Source organism: Salvelinus alpinus, chromosome 19 (assembly GCF_045679555.1).
Source record: "Salvelinus alpinus chromosome 19, SLU_Salpinus.1, whole genome shotgun sequence".
Classification (NCBI taxonomy): Eukaryota; Metazoa; Chordata; class Actinopteri; order Salmoniformes; family Salmonidae; genus Salvelinus; species Salvelinus alpinus.
The window spans coordinates 32,119,435-32,137,567 of record NC_092104.1 but is presented as its reverse complement, the minus strand read 5'-3'; the positions used below and the strand labels follow the sequence as shown (position 1 = coordinate 32,137,567).

The following is an 18,133-nucleotide window of genomic DNA, read 5'->3' as shown; positions in this document are numbered from 1 at the left end:
TATTACAGACTCGGACAGGGAGTGGTTGAAAATGTCAGTGAAGACACTTGCCAGGTCAGCACATGCTCGCAGTACACATCCTGGTAATCCGTCTGGCCCTGCGGCCTTGTGAATGTTGACCTGTTTAAAGGTCTTACTCACATCGGCTGCGAAAAACGTTTATCACATTCTTCCGGAACAGCTGGTGCTCTCATGCATGTTTCAGTGTTATTTGCCTCGAAGAGAGCATATAGTTTAGCTTGTCTGGTAGGCTCGTATCACTGGTCAGCTCTCGGCTGTGCTTCCCTTTGTAGTCTGTAATAGTTTGCAAGCCCTGCCACATCCAACGAGCATCAGAGCCGGTGTAGTACGATTCGATCTTAGTACTGTATTGATGCTTTGCCTGTTTGATGGTTTGTCGGAGGGCATAGCGGGAATTCTTATAAGCTTCCGGGTTAGAGTCCCGCTCCTTGACAGCGGCGGCTCTAGCCTTTAGCTCAGTGCGGATGCTGCCTGTAATCCATGGCTTCTGGTTGGGGTATGTACGTACAGTCACTATGGGGACGACATCATCGATGCACTTATTGATGAAGCCAATGACTCTTCAATGCCATCGGAGGAATCCCGGAACATATTCCAGTCTGTGCTAGCATAACAGTCCTGTAGCTTAGCATCTGCTTTCTCTGACCACTTTTTTTTATTGATCTAGTCACTGGTGCTTCATGCTTTAAATTTCGCTTGTGAACAGGAATCAGGAGAATATAATTGTGGTCAGATTTGCCAAATGGAGGGCGAGAGAGAGCTTTGTCTGTGTGTGGAGTATAGGTGGTCCAGACTTATTTTTCCTCTGGTTGCACATTTAACATGCTGATAGAAATTTGGTAAAACTGATTTAAGTTTCCCTGCATTAAAGTCCCCGGCTCCTAGGAGTGCCGTCTCTGGGTGAGTGTTTTCTTGTTTGCTTATGGTGGAATACAGCTCATTCAATGCTGTCTTAGTGCCAGCCTCTGACTGTGGTGGTATGTAAACAGCTACAAAGAATACAGAATACAGATGATAAACTCTCTCGGTAGGTAGTGTGGTCTACAGCTTATCATGAGATACTCTACCTCAGGCGAGCAATAGCTCGAGACTTCCTTAGATATCGTGCACCAGCTGTTGTTTACAAAAATACATAGACTGCCACCCCTTGTCTAACCAGACGCCGCTGTTCTATCTTGCCGGTACATCGTATAACCAGCCAGCTGTATGTTGTTGATGTTGTCGTTCAGCCATGACTCCGTGAAGCATAAGATGTTCATTTTTAATTTCCTGTTGGTAGTTTAATCAATGAAAGGAAAATAACTGGAGATCACAAATGTGATTCTTTGCATGTTGTGATATCATGCAAAGTATTATTAATAGTAGTTCCATGTGTCTACTTGCTCTAAACTACGCTTTGCTAACATGATTAGGCTCAACTTGTTTCAAAGTATTTCTTGTGACTTTGTCTATTGCATGTCCTGGATTTCAGGTCTCCCAGCAGACACCCTGCAAGGACATCGTGATCGTTTCCATGACCAGTTCCACAGGTAAGTCACCCAGGAGCTCAGGCTGCTAGTAAATGAGGGAGTAGGAAAGTGAGGGAGGAAGGGAGCCTCAGTATAACAGGTAGGCTGCAGCACAATCCTGCCTTTCCCTCCCCCTGGCCTGATACCCTGAGCCACTGCAAATATCCTGGTGCCTACCACCCATCTTCCACCCATTGTAATGTCATCATCATGTCGTCACAGTCAGACACACATCTGTGAAAGTGAGAAGGGGCTGAATCTGAGCATTTCAGATAGTGTACCAGTGACATAGTAATAATACCGACCTGCACAACAATCACCCCAGAAAGAAAGTAGAGAGGGAGCTTGATGTGTTACTGGATACCTTGGCATCAGTGGTGGTCGGTGCTGCTTATGAGCATGGCCTTATTTCTATTACAGCATATTGGATGACTGTCATTCATATTCCATTCACCCAGTTCAATGTAACATCAATAGGTTTAGGCTACTACGTGATACTCACATTTTCCCTGTGCCCATCATGAGGTTGCTACAACCTAGCCTATGAATAGTGACACATTCAATACCACCTTGCACACTCATTCCTGCATCTAGCTGATCTAGGGTGTAGTCATTTGTCCAACAGTTATAAACAAGAATTTCTACTGGACAAATTCAGGTGTGTTTATCCCTGTTTCGTTCCATTTGCTTCCGTTTTAAGAAACATTTTTCAATAGAATCGGTGGAATGAATACGCCCCTGATCACACGTAAACACAGTTCACATTATTTTCCAAGCCAAGCCATATTATAACCGCTACACAGCCTACATCATTGTCACCATATTTGCTAAAGTAATGTCATAGTCAACATAGATAATAAAACTAACACGTTAGTAAACCCGCTACAATCAATCAGTAACGTTAGTGTACAGTCAGTAAGTAGTTTAGCACTAACACTGGCGGGCCCCAGTGGCAATAAATTTGTCAAATCAAAAGCTTACCTTGACTTGGAAGAGTTCCAGTGTTGTTGGATAGTCCAGCTAGGTAACATGGCATCCCTCTGAGTAGGCTAAACTACCTAGCTGCGTTTGCTAGCTAAGTAAGTGAAACTTGGTTCTATTTGTTTCATTTAATTCTGTCCTATACACATCCCCTCTATTTTAGGGATACAATAATACAACACAGTTTAGAAAATTTTATGTTCTTGTAGATTATAGTGGCATCATTCAGATCAGTGATTGAAATATTTGCCTTACAGCCTCAAGACCTTCTTCAACAAAGCCAGAGACATGATGTACTTCAAGAGACTCATCCAGATCCCCAAGCTGCCAGAAGTAAGAGCATAGACCGACATAGTAGGGGAAAGATACTGTATTGGGACTCAACCACACTTCCTAGATTGTGGATTCATCTGTGTTTATAGTCCTGTCTTATTTATTTGTGTGTGTGTTCATCCCCAGTCCCCTCCTAATTTCCTGCATGCGGCTTCCCTGGCCAAGCATGCGAGGCCGGTGGTGGTCATCCCAGACGAGGATGAGCCCGAGCAGGTGGATGATGACGATGACGACCCTGAACCGCTGATCAATGTCAGTGACGTCACCATGCCTAGCATGGCGGTGCCACAGGTACGACTTATAGGGCACAAGGTCATGACCTCTGAGGGCAACAGCTATGGCCCATTGAATGTGTATGTCTTATCATTTTTTTATTTTTAAAGTAGCACTAATTTTGGCTGTAAATTGTATAAGCATTCATGCGTCTTCTCTGACTTTTCCTTTAGCAGTTCGACATATTTGATCAAACCTTTGGACCTGCCAATGGTGGTTTTGATGACAGGTTAGTCATTGGTATTTTAGCATTGGTGTGTTTGAAACGGAAGGATATGTAAACTGGTGATGTTTTTTGAACTGACATTTCTGGATATCTTCTTGTGAATTGAGTTAGTAGTGTGTATGTGTGTATCTTTAAGGTTAGTGGCTGTATGTCTTCTGGTCCACAGGGATATCCAGATTGAGAACCTCAAGCAGGATTTGGAGCTATTGAGGACAGATCTGGAAAGGGTCAAAGGAGAGGTAAGTAGACATGAGTTTTAACTCCTTTAAACAGATTTTACAGATGTCATACCTAGTTAAAAATAAATGACTTGTACCTCAAATAATACTATTTAAGGGTTAATTATTCCTGTTAACAATGTATATCAATCAAATGTATTTATAAAGCCCTTTTTACCTCAGCTGATGTCACAAAGTTCTATACAGAAACCCAGCCTAAAACCCCAAACTGCAAGCAATACAGATGTAGAAGCACGGTGGCTAGGAAAAACTCCCTAGAAAGGCCAGAACCTAGGAAGAAACCTAGAGAGGAACCAGGCTATGAGGGGTGGCCAGTCCTCTTCTGGCTGTGCCGGGTGAAGATTATAACAGGACATGGCTAAGATGTTCAAACGTTCATAGAAGACCAGCAGGGTCAAATAATAATAGTCACAGTGGTTTTAGAGGGTGCAACAGGTCAGCACTTCAGGAGAAAATGTCAGTTAGCTTTTCATAGCCGATCATCCAGAGTTAGAGACAGCAGGTGCGGTAGAGATCGTTAAAAACAGCAGGTCCGGGACAAGGTAGCACGTCCGGTGAACAGGTCAGGGTTCCATGGTCAGGGTTCCATAGCCGCAAGCAGGACAGTTGAAACTGGAGCAGCAGCACGACCAGGTGGACTGGGGACAGCAAGGAGTCATCTGACCAGGTAGCCCTGAGGTATGGTCCTAGGGCTCAGGTCCTCCAAGAGAAGAGAGAAAAGAGAGAGAGTTAGAGGGAGCACACTTAAATTCACACAGAACACTGGATAAGACAGGAGAAATACTCCAGATATAACTAGCCCCCCGACACACAAACTATTGCAGCATAAATACTGGATGCTGAGACACGAGGGGTGGGGAGACACTGTAGCCCCGTCCGACGATACCCCCGGACAGGGCCAACCAGGCAGGATATAACCCCAGCCACTTTGCCAAAGCACAGCCCCCACACCACTAGAGGGATATCAACAGACCACCAACTCACTACCCTGAGACAAGGCTGAGTATAGCCCACGAAGATCTCCCCCATGGCACGAACCCGAGGGGGGCACCAACCTGGACAGGAAGATCACGTACGTGACTCAACCCACTCAAGTGACGCACCCCTCCTCGGGACGGCATGGAAGAGCACCAGCACATTGTTTTCCCTAAACACCAAGCTACCTTTCCCACTTCAAAAAATAACTACTACTTTTCATTTAAGTTTCTATTCGCTAGTCAGAAAAGTCTGTCAAGCCCTCTCCCGCCAAAATGAACGCTATACATCTTCTAGCGATCTATTGATAGGACAGGCACCTGTCAGTCACAAAGCGATCAATGACCGGGAAACACTGCTGGTTTGACAGTCTGCTGTCTGTCCCACCTTCCTGTACCTTTATGATTGGTGTGCGCTTGTGGTAGGTTGCAGTCAAATTTCTTTACATGGCTGGAGAGCGCAAGAGAAATCTGCCCATCCCATTTAATGTAAGTGGTAGCAATGAGTCGAAATCCACGTAGCCTAATTATTGTTCATTTTATTTATTTTCTTTCACGTGTTTCCTATAGCCAGCCACAGAGTGATGGCGCGTAGGCTATTGACGACCGAACAGCAAGTGTTTAGTTTATAAAAGGTGTCGAAATGACTGAATAAAGTCGATCTCCCTAATTTGCGTACTGGTATACTTTTTGGCAATTATCTGCAGATAAATTATGAAAAGCCTGGGGATGCCTGGCTGGCTACTCCGTGTACTTAGGGGAAACACTGATAACCAAGTTTTGACAGTGGTAGACATTGTTGATTTGTAAAGGGGAGAGGAATTTAGGTCGTGTGTTGGGCGGATGCAAAGATGAATCGTGACATGTGGAATGTGGCAACTTGTCTCAGAATGGGAAATGACGTTTGTCTGTGGTCAGAGAAGACCAGAAGGTGTGTCTGGGACACAGTGTGAAATGTACTGTTGACCCCAATTTCTGCAAATGGCTGGCTCCTAATGTGGCCTGTTTCTTAACTGTTGCTAAAAGTTTACGTTTACGCCTGTGATATTGAATTGAGCCATCCTAACCTGACATTGAATACATTTTGTAAAAATAATTTGTACCACTCAACACTTTTGTTTCCCCTGTCTGAGGCCCTCATCCACTAGTGCCGTGTCATGGTGTCCTGTGGTGGTAGTGATCATCTACCCAGGGGAGGTTTACTATGGTGACTGACTGACTACCTACCTCCCCTCCTGCAGGCCCAGCGCTACATCACTCAGCTTAAGTCCCAGATCAACAGTCTGGAGGCGGAGCTGGAGGAGCAGCGGGTGCAGAAACAGCGTGCCTTGGTGGAGAACGAGCAGCTGCGCATGGAGCTGGAGGCCACGCGCCGCCGCAATGCTGAGCACGAGAGCGTGCAGGCCACCTTCGGAGAGGCTGAGAGTAAGAGAAGCCAGCCATGCACTAAGTCTGGCATACATGTTCAGTCACATTGTATTGAACACACACTGACGTCTCCCTCTTGTCTCTGACCCCCACTTTGCTACCCAGCGAGAGCCCAGGCCACAGAGCAGCGCTATAACAAGCTGAAGGAGAAGCACACTGAGCTAGTGTCCAGCCATGCAGAACTGCTCAGGAAGGTACAGACTTATGAGGAACCTCACTCACCTCTGTTTTCATTGTGGTTTTCTCCATGTATGCTCATATAGACTCAGACTCAACTGAGCGATATTTTTCTGTATAGTGTGAAGAGAATGTTTAACAACGTATATGTGACATTGTGTTGGCAGAGTGCAGACACAGTGAAGATGCTGTCAGCCACCCAGCAGACTCAGGAGGAGGTGGAGAGGACCAAGCAGCAGTTGGCTTTTGAGGTGGATCGCATCAAACAGGACGCTGACATGAAGGTTAATGTTATTGAGTATTAGCAATAGTGATCCAGTACTGTTAATGTTATATTTCAGTACTGTATTAACTTTTTGTCTAAATGACTGAATAATGTTGTTGTCTTATCATTGCAGCTTGAGGAGCAGAAGTTTGAGATGGAGAAGCTTAAAAGGGAGTTTGATGAGAAGAAGGCAGAAGTGGAACGTGTCAAAGGCACTCTGCAGAGCAACGAGAAGGTGTGTGTGGTGATGATGCAGTAAATACTGAATAAAGTGGGTTCCCTCCCCTATGTAATGACACAGGGGACTCATCTGATTCACCATCATGCAAAACTAGATGCAAAAAAATCGGCCCACTTTTCAGACTTGCAAATCAGAATTGGCTGTGAAGGCTATAGGAACCTGCACTGTGTGAGGAAGTGATCACATATGGAAGTCTCACAAACATCAGAAAATACTTTTCTCCACAAAAGTTAATGTACCCATTATTCTGTTATTTGCCTTCTCCCTCTTCCTGTCTCTTCTCTACCCTCTCTCTCTCCTCTCCCCCTCTCTCCCAGGTGGGGGAACAGCAGACCAGATCCATGTCCGCGCTGCAGGCGGAGAAGGAGCGACTGATGCACTCTGTGAGTGAGAAGGAGGCAGCACTGTCAGCCCTGCGCCATGCTGCACAGCTGCAGCAGTCGTCCCTGCAGCAGGAGAGGGAGAGGAGCACCAGGGAGCTGGGAGAGCTGCAGGGCAGGCTGCAGGAGAAGGTCAGTCAGGACAGGACTGCACAGAGTTCAGTCAGCTGCTTTGTCTGTCATTTGTTGATTGCAAAAGAGAAAATAGACAAAAGCTATACTGTTGGTCAAATCCCCTATTACATCCCCTGTGCATTGCAAAGTGACAGATTTTATTTAATCATTGAACTATTTGGCTGTCTGCACAATAAAAGATAAACCATTAGTATGTCTGTGCCCATCTTTTTTCCCTCTGACTGTATGTCTGACTGTGTCTCATTGCATCTGTGTAGTCTAGCCGTGAGGAGCAGCTGCAGCAGAAGCTGCTGGAGGAGCAGTTCTCTCTGCTGCAGGGAACGGTCTCTGAGGCTGAGAGCATCATCCAGGATGCTGTGGCCAAACTGGACGACCCCCTGCACATCCGCTGCACCAGCTCCCCAGGTTAAAATGAGTGAACCTACACATACACACAGAGAGATGCTGTTCATGTCACTTAGAATATAGTGAAAGATGACTCATCCATGCATGTGTGTAAATCTATCAAAAGAATGCTTTTCAAGCTTTTTTCTTTCTCTCCACCACCACAGATTACCTGGTCAGTCGGGCAGAGGCCACTTTAGGCTCCATTGACAAAGTGAAAAGGGGTCACTCAGACTACCTGACGAACATGGGAGGTGAGTTGCTCATTACTTTGTGCTCAGTGTTTTTGATATAATTAGTCGTCTTTGAGCAAACCCAGTGATAATGGTCATGAGTGCTCGTTAGTGACAGAGCTTGGCTGTGTTACTGGCAGTGATGCATCCTTTCCTCTGTTTACCAGATGTTGGTGGGCTGCTGAGGGCCCTGACCCAGTTCTCCCACCTGGCTGCTGACACCATCATCAACGGCAGTGCCACAGCGCACATGGCTCCCACCGACCACGCCGACCGTAAGGACTTTCTCCTCAAATAGAACGGATTCCTGTTAGAAACGGATCTTGTATCTTATTGGAATTTTACTGAAATATGATATTGAATCCATTTGGTATGTGATTACAGTGTCAGTGTGTATCTTGCACTTTTTCACCCTGCAGGTCTGACTGAGAATTGCAGGGGCTGTGCCACTCAAAGTCTGCAGTTCCTGAAGGACCTCAAGTCCAAGGCCTCTCTCCAGAGGGCAGATCCGGCCTCCATTCGCATTGTGGTCCAAAAGATCCTGAGGCTGGGGAAGGTAATGGACTACTGGGCAGTCTTCTCAATTTTTATTCCTGTCCTTTTACTGTTTTTCTTAATCTCATCTCCTCTTCCAATGCTTAGGAGCTGCGACCTAAAGGTGTGGATGTGCGACAGGATGAGCTGGGAGATCTGGTGGACAAGGAGATGGCAGCCACATCAGCAGCCATTGAGGAGGCAGTGCGCAGAATCGATGTGAGGATCACAACCATGTAGAACATCCCACTGTAGCGGGGAATGACATCACAAGCTCAACACTATCTACACAATATATCTGTATTCATACCCAGGTTTTATCCACATTTCTCAATTGCTGTTTTTCTATATCTAAAGGAAATGATGAATCAGGCACGAAAGGACACCTCTGGTGTCAAACTTGAGGTCAATGAAAGGTCAGTAGTATGTTTGACTTACGCTCTGTATTTTAGTTGAAATACTTGTTAATGCATTTTTCCCCTTTAACTCATCATGATATTACTCCTTGTTTCATAGAATCCTCTACAGCTGCACAGACCTGATGAAGGTAAGATGGCTGCTATTCTACTTACTGTTTTGATTGACTTACTCAAAAGGTCTCATCGAAATCCTAATAATGCTGCGTTCCCTCCTTTCGTCTGTCCTTCAGGCCATCCATCTACTAGTCCTGACATCAACCGACCTACAGAAGGAGATTGTTGAGGGAGGGAGGGTGAGTCTTGACATTTAAAATTTAATGTTGAAAACTTTGTAAATCTAGCCTGTCATTAGTTTGCCAACGACAACGGTGGTAGGCCTGATCACCGACAACGGTGGTAGGCCTGATCACCGACAACGGTGAGACAGCCTATAGCGAGGAGGTAAGAGTGGTGCCAGGACAACAGCCTCTCCCGCAACATGATCGTGGACGACAGGAAAAGGAGGGCCGAGTACGCCCCCATTCACATTGATGGGGCTGTAGTGGAGCAGATCGAAAGCTTCAAGTTCCTTGGTGTCCACATCACCAACAAACTATCATGGTCCAAACACACCAAGACAGTCGTGTAGAGGACATGACAACACCTTTTTCCCCTCAGGAGACTGAAAAGATTTGGCATGGGTCCTCAGATCCTCAAAAGGTTCTACAGCTGCACCATCGAGAGCATCCTGACTGGTTGCATCATAGCCTGGTATGGCAACTGCTCGGCATCCGACCGCCAGGGCCTACAGAGGGTAGTGCGTACGGCCCGGTACATCACTGGGGCCAAGCTTCCTGCCTAAAAATTGTCAGACTCAAGCCACCCTATTCTCATAGACTGTTCTCTCTGCTGCCGCACGGCAAGTGGTACCGGTGTGCCAAGTCTAGGTCCAAAAGGCTCCTTAACCGCTTCTACACCCAAGCCATAATAAGACTGCTGAACAGTAAATCAAATGGCTACCGGGACTATTTGCAATGACCCCTTTTTTTACTCTGCTGCTACTCTTTTTATTCATTTATTTAACAAGGCAATTCTCGCTGTTTATTATTTATGCATAGTCACTTTACTCTACCTAGATGTACAGTACCAGTCAAAAGTTTGGACACCTACTCATTCAAGAGTTTATTTTATTTTTACTATTTTCTACATCGTAGAATAATTGTAGAATACATTGTAGAATAATAGTGAAGACATCAAAACTATGATATAACACATATGGAATCATGTAGTAACCAAAAAGTGTTAAACAAATCCAAATGTATGTTAAATTCAAAGTTGCCACCCTTTGCATTTTTATTTTTTATTTAACTAGGCAAGTCAGTTAAGAACAAATTCTTATTTACAATGACGGCCTACCAAAAGGCGAAAGGCCTCCTGCGGGGAATTAAAGTAAAAATAAATTAAATTAAAATATAGGACAAAACACACAGACGACAACACAGCATGGCAGCAACACAACATAACAACATGGTTGCAGCACAAAACATGGTACAAACATTATTGGGCACAGACAACAGCACAAAGGGCAAGAAGGTAGAGACAACAATGCATCACACAAAGCTGCCACAACTGTCAGGAAGAGTGTCCATGATTGTGTCTTTTGAATGAAGAGATGTTCAGTTGGAGGGTTTGTTGCAGCTGATTCTAGTCGCTAGCTGCAGCAAACTGAAAAGACGAGCGACCCAAGGATGTGTGCTTTGGTGACCTTTAACAGAATGTGACTGGCAGAACGGGTGTTTGAATGTGCAGAATGAAGGATGCAGTAGATATCTCAGATAGGGGGGAGTGAGGCCTAAGACGGTTTCATAAATGAGCATAAACCAGTGGGTCTTGCAACGGGTTTACAGAGGAGTATAGAGTGCAGTGATGTGTCCTATAAGGAGCATTGGTGGTAAATCTGATGGCCGAATGGTAGAGGACATCTAGCCGCTCGAGAGCACCCTTACCTGCCGATCTATAAATTACGTCTCCGTAATCTAGCATGGGTAGGATTGTCATGACTACCTCAAGCTCTAAACCCTCAGAGGTAGTAATCACACCTGTGGGGAGAGGGGCGTGGAGTTCCCACATATGCTGAGCACTTGTAGTCCAACTCATCCCAAATCATCTCAATTGGTTTGAGGTTGGGTGATTGTGGAGGCCAGGTCATCTGATGCACCACTCCATCACTCACCTTCTTGGTCAAATAGCCCTTACACAGCCTGGAGGTGTTGGGTCATTGTCCTGTTGAAAAACAAATTATAGTCCCACTAAGTGCAAACCAGATGGGATGGTGTATCGCTGCAGAATGCTGTGGTAGCCATGTTGGTTAAGTGCGCCTTGAATTCTAAATAAATCACTGACAGTGTCATCAGCAAAGCACCCCCACACCATGATATCACCACTTCCATGCTTCATGCTGGGAACTACACGTGGAGATCATCCGTCCACCTACTTTGTTTCTCACAAAGACACGGCAGTTAGAATCAAAAATCTCAAATTTGGACTCATCAGACCAAAGGTCAGATTTCCACTGGTCTAATGTCCAATCCTCGTGTTTCTTAGGCCAACCAAGTCTCTTCTTCGTATTGGTGTCCTTTTAGTAATGGTTTCTTTGCAGCAGTTCGACCATGAAGGCCTGATTTCATGCAGTCTCCTCTGAACAGTTGATGTTGAGATGACTATTACTTGAACTCTTAAGCATTTATTTGGATGCAATCTGAGGTGCAGTTAATTTCAGATTTCTTAGGCTGGTAACTCTAATGAACTTATCCTTTACAGCAGAGGTAACTCTGAGTCTTCCTTTCCTGTGGCGGTCCTCATGAGAGCCAGTTTCATCATAGCGCTTTATGGTTTTTGCAACTGCACTTGAAGACACTTTCAAAGTTTTGACCTTCATGTCTTAACCCTTGTGTTGTCTTAAGGGTCAAAATTGAGCCGCCATTACGTTTAACAGCAGAGAACCCCCTAAATTATAATTTTTTTTACTTGAAATTTGATGACTTTTCCTAGAGTGACCCCAACATTAGAAAATGTGAAACATCGCCTTTGTTCATATTTCCATGAAAGCTGTACACCACCAGGGTACAAAGATTGTCTTCGGGTCATTTTTTGACCCAGCAGTTGTAAAATAATTTACACACCACAAAGACACACACACACACTGAGAAATTGAGATGTGTGCTACTGATTGAAATCAGCCAGCAGCTCCTGAAGAAGATGATCACCATGGTTGGCACAGTTAGAAAGAACAAGCCTGAGCTCCCCCCTGCACTACTTGCAACAAGGGGGAGAGAGGCCTTATCATCAAAGTTTGCCTTCACCCCCACCACCACTCTATTTTCTTGACTCCCAAAGAGGAACAAGAATGCGGTCCTCCTACAACCACAAAGGAGGTGTGAACGACAAGGTGATTGAAACTTACAGCTGCAGGAGGATGACTGCCCACTGGCACCTGGTCATCTTCTGTAACATCATTGATATGTCCTCATACAATGCCTTTGTGATATGGAACAAGATCAACCCTACCTGGATGCCTGATAAGCGGAACAAGAGGAGGGTGTTCCTGGAGCAGTTGGGAAAGGCACTTGTAACCCCACACATTCAAAGAAGGGAGCGCCTCCCCCGCACAGCAGCCTCTGCAGTGCTTGTGAAAGCTGTTCAGGGGGCTGAATCTCGTCCAGATCCAGCTAGGGCAGGCGAGATTCCAATTCTGCCCCCCCAAAGAAAGACTGTAAAACAAATACTATGTGCTGCACATGTGAGAAATAAATCTGCAAAGTCCATGCACACACATTTGCAAACTGTCCTACATGTGCTAATTAGAGTTGATTGATTTATGTTCTTTACTTTTTTGTTTTGTATCTATCTTATTTTATTTATTGTTGTTTATACACCTTGTGGGTGTGGGCAATGGTTCAAAATATGGGAGAAGACTAGTATTTTGTAGTTGAATTCCTCATTGTACAGTATATAAGAATATATCACTATGTTGCCAAAAAAGTTCAAGGCTTATTTTTTCCTTTCAATAAAATGCATTCAAAACTACTTTCTGCATGTTTCTGCTACTTTCTTAGGCTATATGAGTGCTATTTCTTGCTAAAAAATGTGTTTACACCTATGCAGTACCTTTTAGAAATAATAATAATAATCCTCTACATTAGTAAAGAAAACAATTATGACAGGTGTGCGGTAATAAAAACGAGGGGTGTCCACTGATTTAAATGCAGTCTTACTGCATTGTGAAGAGGGAAAACACAGATATTCAAAGTTTGTGATGAATGACGGGTTATTTCTTCATGCAAAATAGAATTGGGGTTTAAAATTCAATTAAGCTGCTTTTATTTTAGGGGTTTTGTGATGGAAAGTCATTTTTGACCCTTAGTACAAGGGGGTGTACAGAATGTTAAGACTACACAAGGGTTAAAGTAATGATGGACTGTCGTTTCTCTTTGCTTAATTGAGTTGTTCTTGCCATAATATAGACTTTGTCTTTTACCAAATAGGGCTATCTTCTGTATACCCCCTTACCTTGTCACAACACAACTGATTGGCTCAAACGCATTAAGAAGGAAAGAAATTCCACGAATTAACTTTTAACAAGGCACACCTGTTAATTGAAATGCATTTCAGGTGACTACCTCATGAAGCTGGTTGAGAGGGTGCAAAGCTGTCTTCAAGACGAAGGGTGGCTACTTTGAAGAATCTCAAACATATAATAACACTTTTTTTGGTTACCACATGATTCCATATGTTATTTCATAGTTTTGATGCCTTCACTATTATTTTACAATTTAGAAAATAGTAAAATAAAGAAAAACCCTTGAATGAGTAGGTATGTCCAAACTTTTGACTGGTACTATATATATTACCTGGACTAACCTGTACCCCCGCACATTGACTCTGTACCGGTACCCCCTGTATATGTTTTTGTTTTTATGTTCCTTAATTTTTATTTAGTAAATATTTTCTTTAACTCTTTTTAAAAAATATATATTTTAACTGCATTGTTGGTTAAGTGTTTAAGTGAGCATTTTTAGCTGTTGTATTCGGTGCATTACTTTTTTTTAAAGTAATGTCCTGATCACTGCTAGACTTGATCTTCTCTCTCTAGGGTGCAGCCACTATTAAGGAATTCTACGCCAGGAACTCCCGTTGGACTGAGGGACTCATCTCTGCCTCCAAAGCTGTGGGATGGGGAGCCACACAGATGGTGTAAGTGCATTATAGGGGGTCGTCTCAACTTTTTATCCGAGTGTGGTTATTTGTGTGTGTGACTCAGAGATCCCTCATGTTATAGGACGGGATGATGGTGTGATGTTTGTCTGGTTTCTCCCACAGTGAGTCCGCTGATAAAGTGGTGCTGCACACTGGTAAATATGAGGAGCTCATCGTCTGCTCACACGAGATCGCTGCTAGTACAGCACAGCTGGTTGCTTCCTCCAAGGTGAGAAACAAACACACAAGCTTTTTAACTCTGTGTTCCCTTTCCCCTTGCCAATCTGTTTATTCTATTTTCCTCATATATTCAAAGTATGTCCCTATCACTGTTTTCTTCATTCTCCCCCTCTCCTTCTGCATTTAGGTAAAGGCAGACCGCAACAGTACGAAACTGACAGCTCTCCAGCAGGCTTCTCGCCGTGTGAACGAGATGGCAGCCAACGTGGTGGCCTCCACCAAGACAGGCCAGGAGAACCTGGAGGACAAGGGTTAGTGTGGTTGGTTGTGTGTCTTCACAAACAGATGTGAATCCTCTCAGGCCTTATGAGTCATATGGCTGTGTTTGATGAGTTTCCCTTTTTTCTGCAGATACCATGGACTTCTCTGGAATGTCCCTCATCAAGTTAAAAATGGAGGAAATGGAGTCGCAGGTGAGTCACCAGGCCTGTGTGTGTTTTTGAGCCTCTCTGCATGCCATGTGTTTGTTCTGTGTGAAAGTAACCTTTCTCAAATGTATGTTTGTCTCAGGTGAAGGTGTTGGAGCTAGAGAATCAGCTGGGTAATGAGCGTCTACGTCTGGGAGAGCTCAGGAAGAAGCACTATGATATAGCAGGTGTTCCAGCAGCAGACCTCTCAGAGGGCAATGGCCTGGCCCCCTCAGCTGCCTCTGAGCCCTCCTCACCCAAACCCTCCAAGCCTAGCATTATGAGGAAACCTGCCTTGGCTCAGAAACCCAACTTACCACCTAAAAATATGGTAAGGGCCAAAATGGCTGGATTTGTGTCCATGTTTAGGGTAGTACTTGCTAAAGAAACTGACACATTTAAAAAAAATCTCAACTAACTCTTATGCTTCACCAAATACAAAATACTCTAATGCTATTTCAAATATGTGTGTTGTCTGTCTTATCACTGCAGTTCAGGTAGACTGATGCAGGCTAGAGAAGGACATCTCCATGCTGGATGGTCGGGTTGATCTGAGACAAACAGCCATCATATGAAGTGAACACAGGGTCCTTTTGAGCTGCCTCTAACCAGACGATCCTCTTTCCCAACCCCAACCTTACCTCTGTCTCTCTTTCTTTTCTTTTGCCAAACTGGAACTTGTGCTCCTCTCTTCTTCAGCCTGATTTTATCCCTCAGTGCTTTCTGCCTCTGAAGGAGACATGCTCTATCCTTTTATAGATTAAACATCATATGCCACCAAGGTGGTATTCTTTGTTTTCGTGGACATAATGGTATTAAAAACTGAAAGGGAAAATATTTGAGGAAATCATGCAAATCTTTTTTTATTGCAGCAATGCCATTTTGTGTCTGAACTTTTTACTTATAGCCTACTGTATATTAAAAATACAAATTTTATTAGTATGGACAGGATCACTGCAACATCACAAAATGACAGCAACATATTGAACTAGGCCATATCTGGGACAGCTTCATGTTGCTGTAATTTTCTATGTTGGTTGGTGTGTAGGAAAGGAAGGAGACATTGGCACACAGATTATGCGGAGAAGAACATATTTCCACACAGGAAGTCCTGTTCGATGTCTGTATTAGTTCCAGGTTGTCATTCCTCCTATAGCTTGATCTATTTCTAAGTGGGACTGTGGTCCCGTGCTCAACTCATTCCATATCACCAAATGATCATCAGTAAGACCAGGGGGTGAGAATTTTCAGACAACCCTGTTTAGGTTAGTGTTTGATTCTAGATTTGACCAATTTAACCCCTGGTACAGGAACAGCTCCCATCATTAAAGCATGCACTAGTTTAGCTATACACATGGTCATAAGGAAGTATAATTATGCATTATATCTATATACAATTGGAAATTCACTCAATGGGGATTAGCAATCTGCACATCACAAATTATTCTTTGCATCTCTTCTACGTGCTCCCTAGCCACTGAATGTCTCTCACACTGGGTATATAAAACTTGCTACGCAGTCAAAGGATGTTGGTGAAGATGTTGGTACACAAACGGAATCTCTGTACTTGACAAATAATTATCACCTTGAATTTTTAAAGAGGAAGGCTACTTTCCAAAGCTGAAAATGGACAGGGGGGCTGTACAGTATACAGTATGTGGAACTCTTCTTTTGCTTCTGGGAGCTTTTCTTATGATTACTTCTGTGCTTTCATTTGTAATAAACATATTTATACATTCAAATCTATTAATATATTTTAGTAAAGATTACTGTGGTTCCTCCATGTAATAAGTGTATGTCAAATGAGCAATAAATGTTTCTGGTCATCTGTTTGTTCTACTGTATTTTGGAAGGCAGGTTGTCAGCAGGTTTTTAAAACAACTAAATATTTGGCTATGGCTGTTATTGACCCTGGAATTGTTTACTGGAACTAGGCATATGGGGGGGGGGGCATCATACTGACACAACCTTTGAGGATGTTTGAAAATGGTAAACCGAAGAAAAAATATATACTGAACAAAAATATAAATGCAACATGTAAAGTGTTGGTCCTATGTTTCATTAGCTGAAATAAAAGATCCCAGAAATGTTCCATAAGCACAAAAAGCTTATCTCTCATTGTATGCATACATTTGTTTACATCCCTGTCAGTGAGCATTTCTCCTTTGCCAATTGAATCCATCCACCTGACAAGTGTGGTATATCAAGAAGCTGATTAAAAGGCATGATCATTACACAGGTGCACCTTGAAAAGAAAAGGCCACAAGAATTTGCAGTTTTGTTATACAACCCAATGCCACAGACATCTCTAGTTTTGAGAGAGTGTGCAATTGATATGCTGACTGCAGAAATGTTCATCGGAACTGTTGCCAGAGAATTGTATTTCTCTACCATCAGCTGCCTCCAATGTCATTTTAGAAAATTTGCCAGTATGTTCGACCAGCTACATAACGGCAGACCACGCGTGGACACGCCAGGACCTCCACATCCAGCTTCTTCACCTGTGGGATTGTCAAACCAGCCACCCGGACAGCTGATGAAACTGGGTTTGCCGTCTCAGGGAAGCTCATCTGCGTGCTTGTCGTCCTCACCAGGGTCTTGATCTGACTGCAGTTCAAAGCCGTAACGGACTTCAGTGGGCAAATGCTCACCTTCGATGGCCACTGGCACGCTGGAGAAGTGTGTTCTTCATGGATTAATCCCGGTTTCAACTGTACCGGGCAGATGGAAGACAGTGTAGCGTGCAAGGTGTCGTAAGGCCAAGCAGTTTATTGATGTCAACGTTGTGAACCGAGTGCCCCATGGTCGTGGTGGGGTTATGGTATGGGCAGATATAAGCTATGGACAACGAACACAATTGCATTTGAATGCACAGAGATACTGTGACGAGATCCTGAGGCACATTGTTGTGCCATTCATCCACCGCCACACCATGTTTCAGGATGATAATGCACGGCCCCATGTCGCAAGGATCTGTACAGAATTCCTGGAAGTTGAAAATGTATCAGTTCTTCCATGGCCTGCATACTCACCATACATGTCACCCGTTGAGCGTGTTTGGGATGCTCTGGATTGACATATGACAGCTTGTTCCAGTTCCTGCTAATATCCAGCAACTTCGCACAGCCATTGAAGAGTGTGACAACATTCCACAGGCCACAATCAACAGTCTGATCAACTCTATGCGAAGGAGATGTGGTGTCCTGCATGAGGCAAAAGGTGGTTACACCAGATACTGACTGGTTTTCTGATCCACGCCCTACCTTTTTTTAAGGTATCTGTCACCAACAGATGCATATCTGTATTCCCAGTCATGTGAAATTCATAGATTAGGGCCTAATGCATTTATTTCAATTGACAAATTTCCTTATATGAACTGTAACTCAATAAAATCTTTGAAATTGTTGCATGTTGTGTTTATATTTTTGTTCAGTCTTTATTCACTTTCATATTAACATTGGGCAAGAACGATTAATTCAGAGAGGATAGAAAGAAGAAAA

General features: G+C 43.8%; 1 protein-coding gene across 4 annotated transcripts in view; it reads left to right on the top strand.

Annotated features, from left to right (window-relative positions):
• The window catches only part of hip1rb (huntingtin interacting protein 1 related b), a 33,068-nt gene extending 16,609 nt beyond the window's left edge, over window positions 1-16,459 (top strand). For 3 of the 4 annotated variants that reach the window (XM_071352998.1, XM_071353001.1, XM_071353000.1), the window contains 24 exons: window positions 1,493-1,550; window positions 2,768-2,843; window positions 2,970-3,134; window positions 3,290-3,345; window positions 3,509-3,581; window positions 5,797-5,980; window positions 6,089-6,177; window positions 6,328-6,444; window positions 6,559-6,660; window positions 6,984-7,178; window positions 7,439-7,586; window positions 7,733-7,819; window positions 7,966-8,073; window positions 8,218-8,354; window positions 8,441-8,551; window positions 8,690-8,748; window positions 8,849-8,879; window positions 8,982-9,044; window positions 13,883-13,983; window positions 14,110-14,215; window positions 14,354-14,477; window positions 14,578-14,639; window positions 14,737-14,964; window positions 15,126-16,459. In XM_071352998.1, the coding sequence (XP_071209099.1) occupies window positions 1,493-1,550; window positions 2,768-2,843; window positions 2,970-3,134; window positions 3,290-3,345; window positions 3,509-3,581; window positions 5,797-5,980; window positions 6,089-6,177; window positions 6,328-6,444; window positions 6,559-6,660; window positions 6,984-7,178; window positions 7,439-7,586; window positions 7,733-7,819; window positions 7,966-8,073; window positions 8,218-8,354; window positions 8,441-8,551; window positions 8,690-8,748; window positions 8,849-8,879; window positions 8,982-9,044; window positions 13,883-13,983; window positions 14,110-14,215; window positions 14,354-14,477; window positions 14,578-14,639; window positions 14,737-14,964; window positions 15,126-15,134 (2,489 nt within the window). In that variant the 3' untranslated portion in view covers window positions 15,135-16,459. The remainder of the gene's footprint in view (window positions 1-1,492; window positions 1,551-2,767; window positions 2,844-2,969; window positions 3,135-3,289; window positions 3,346-3,508; window positions 3,582-5,796; window positions 5,981-6,088; window positions 6,178-6,327; window positions 6,445-6,558; window positions 6,661-6,983; window positions 7,179-7,438; window positions 7,587-7,732; window positions 7,820-7,965; window positions 8,074-8,217; window positions 8,355-8,440; window positions 8,552-8,689; window positions 8,749-8,848; window positions 8,880-8,981; window positions 9,045-13,882; window positions 13,984-14,109; window positions 14,216-14,353; window positions 14,478-14,577; window positions 14,640-14,736; window positions 14,965-15,125) is intronic. The other variant, XM_071352999.1, reaches the window with a different exon arrangement.
• The last annotated feature ends 1,674 nt before the right edge of the window (window positions 16,460-18,133 follow it).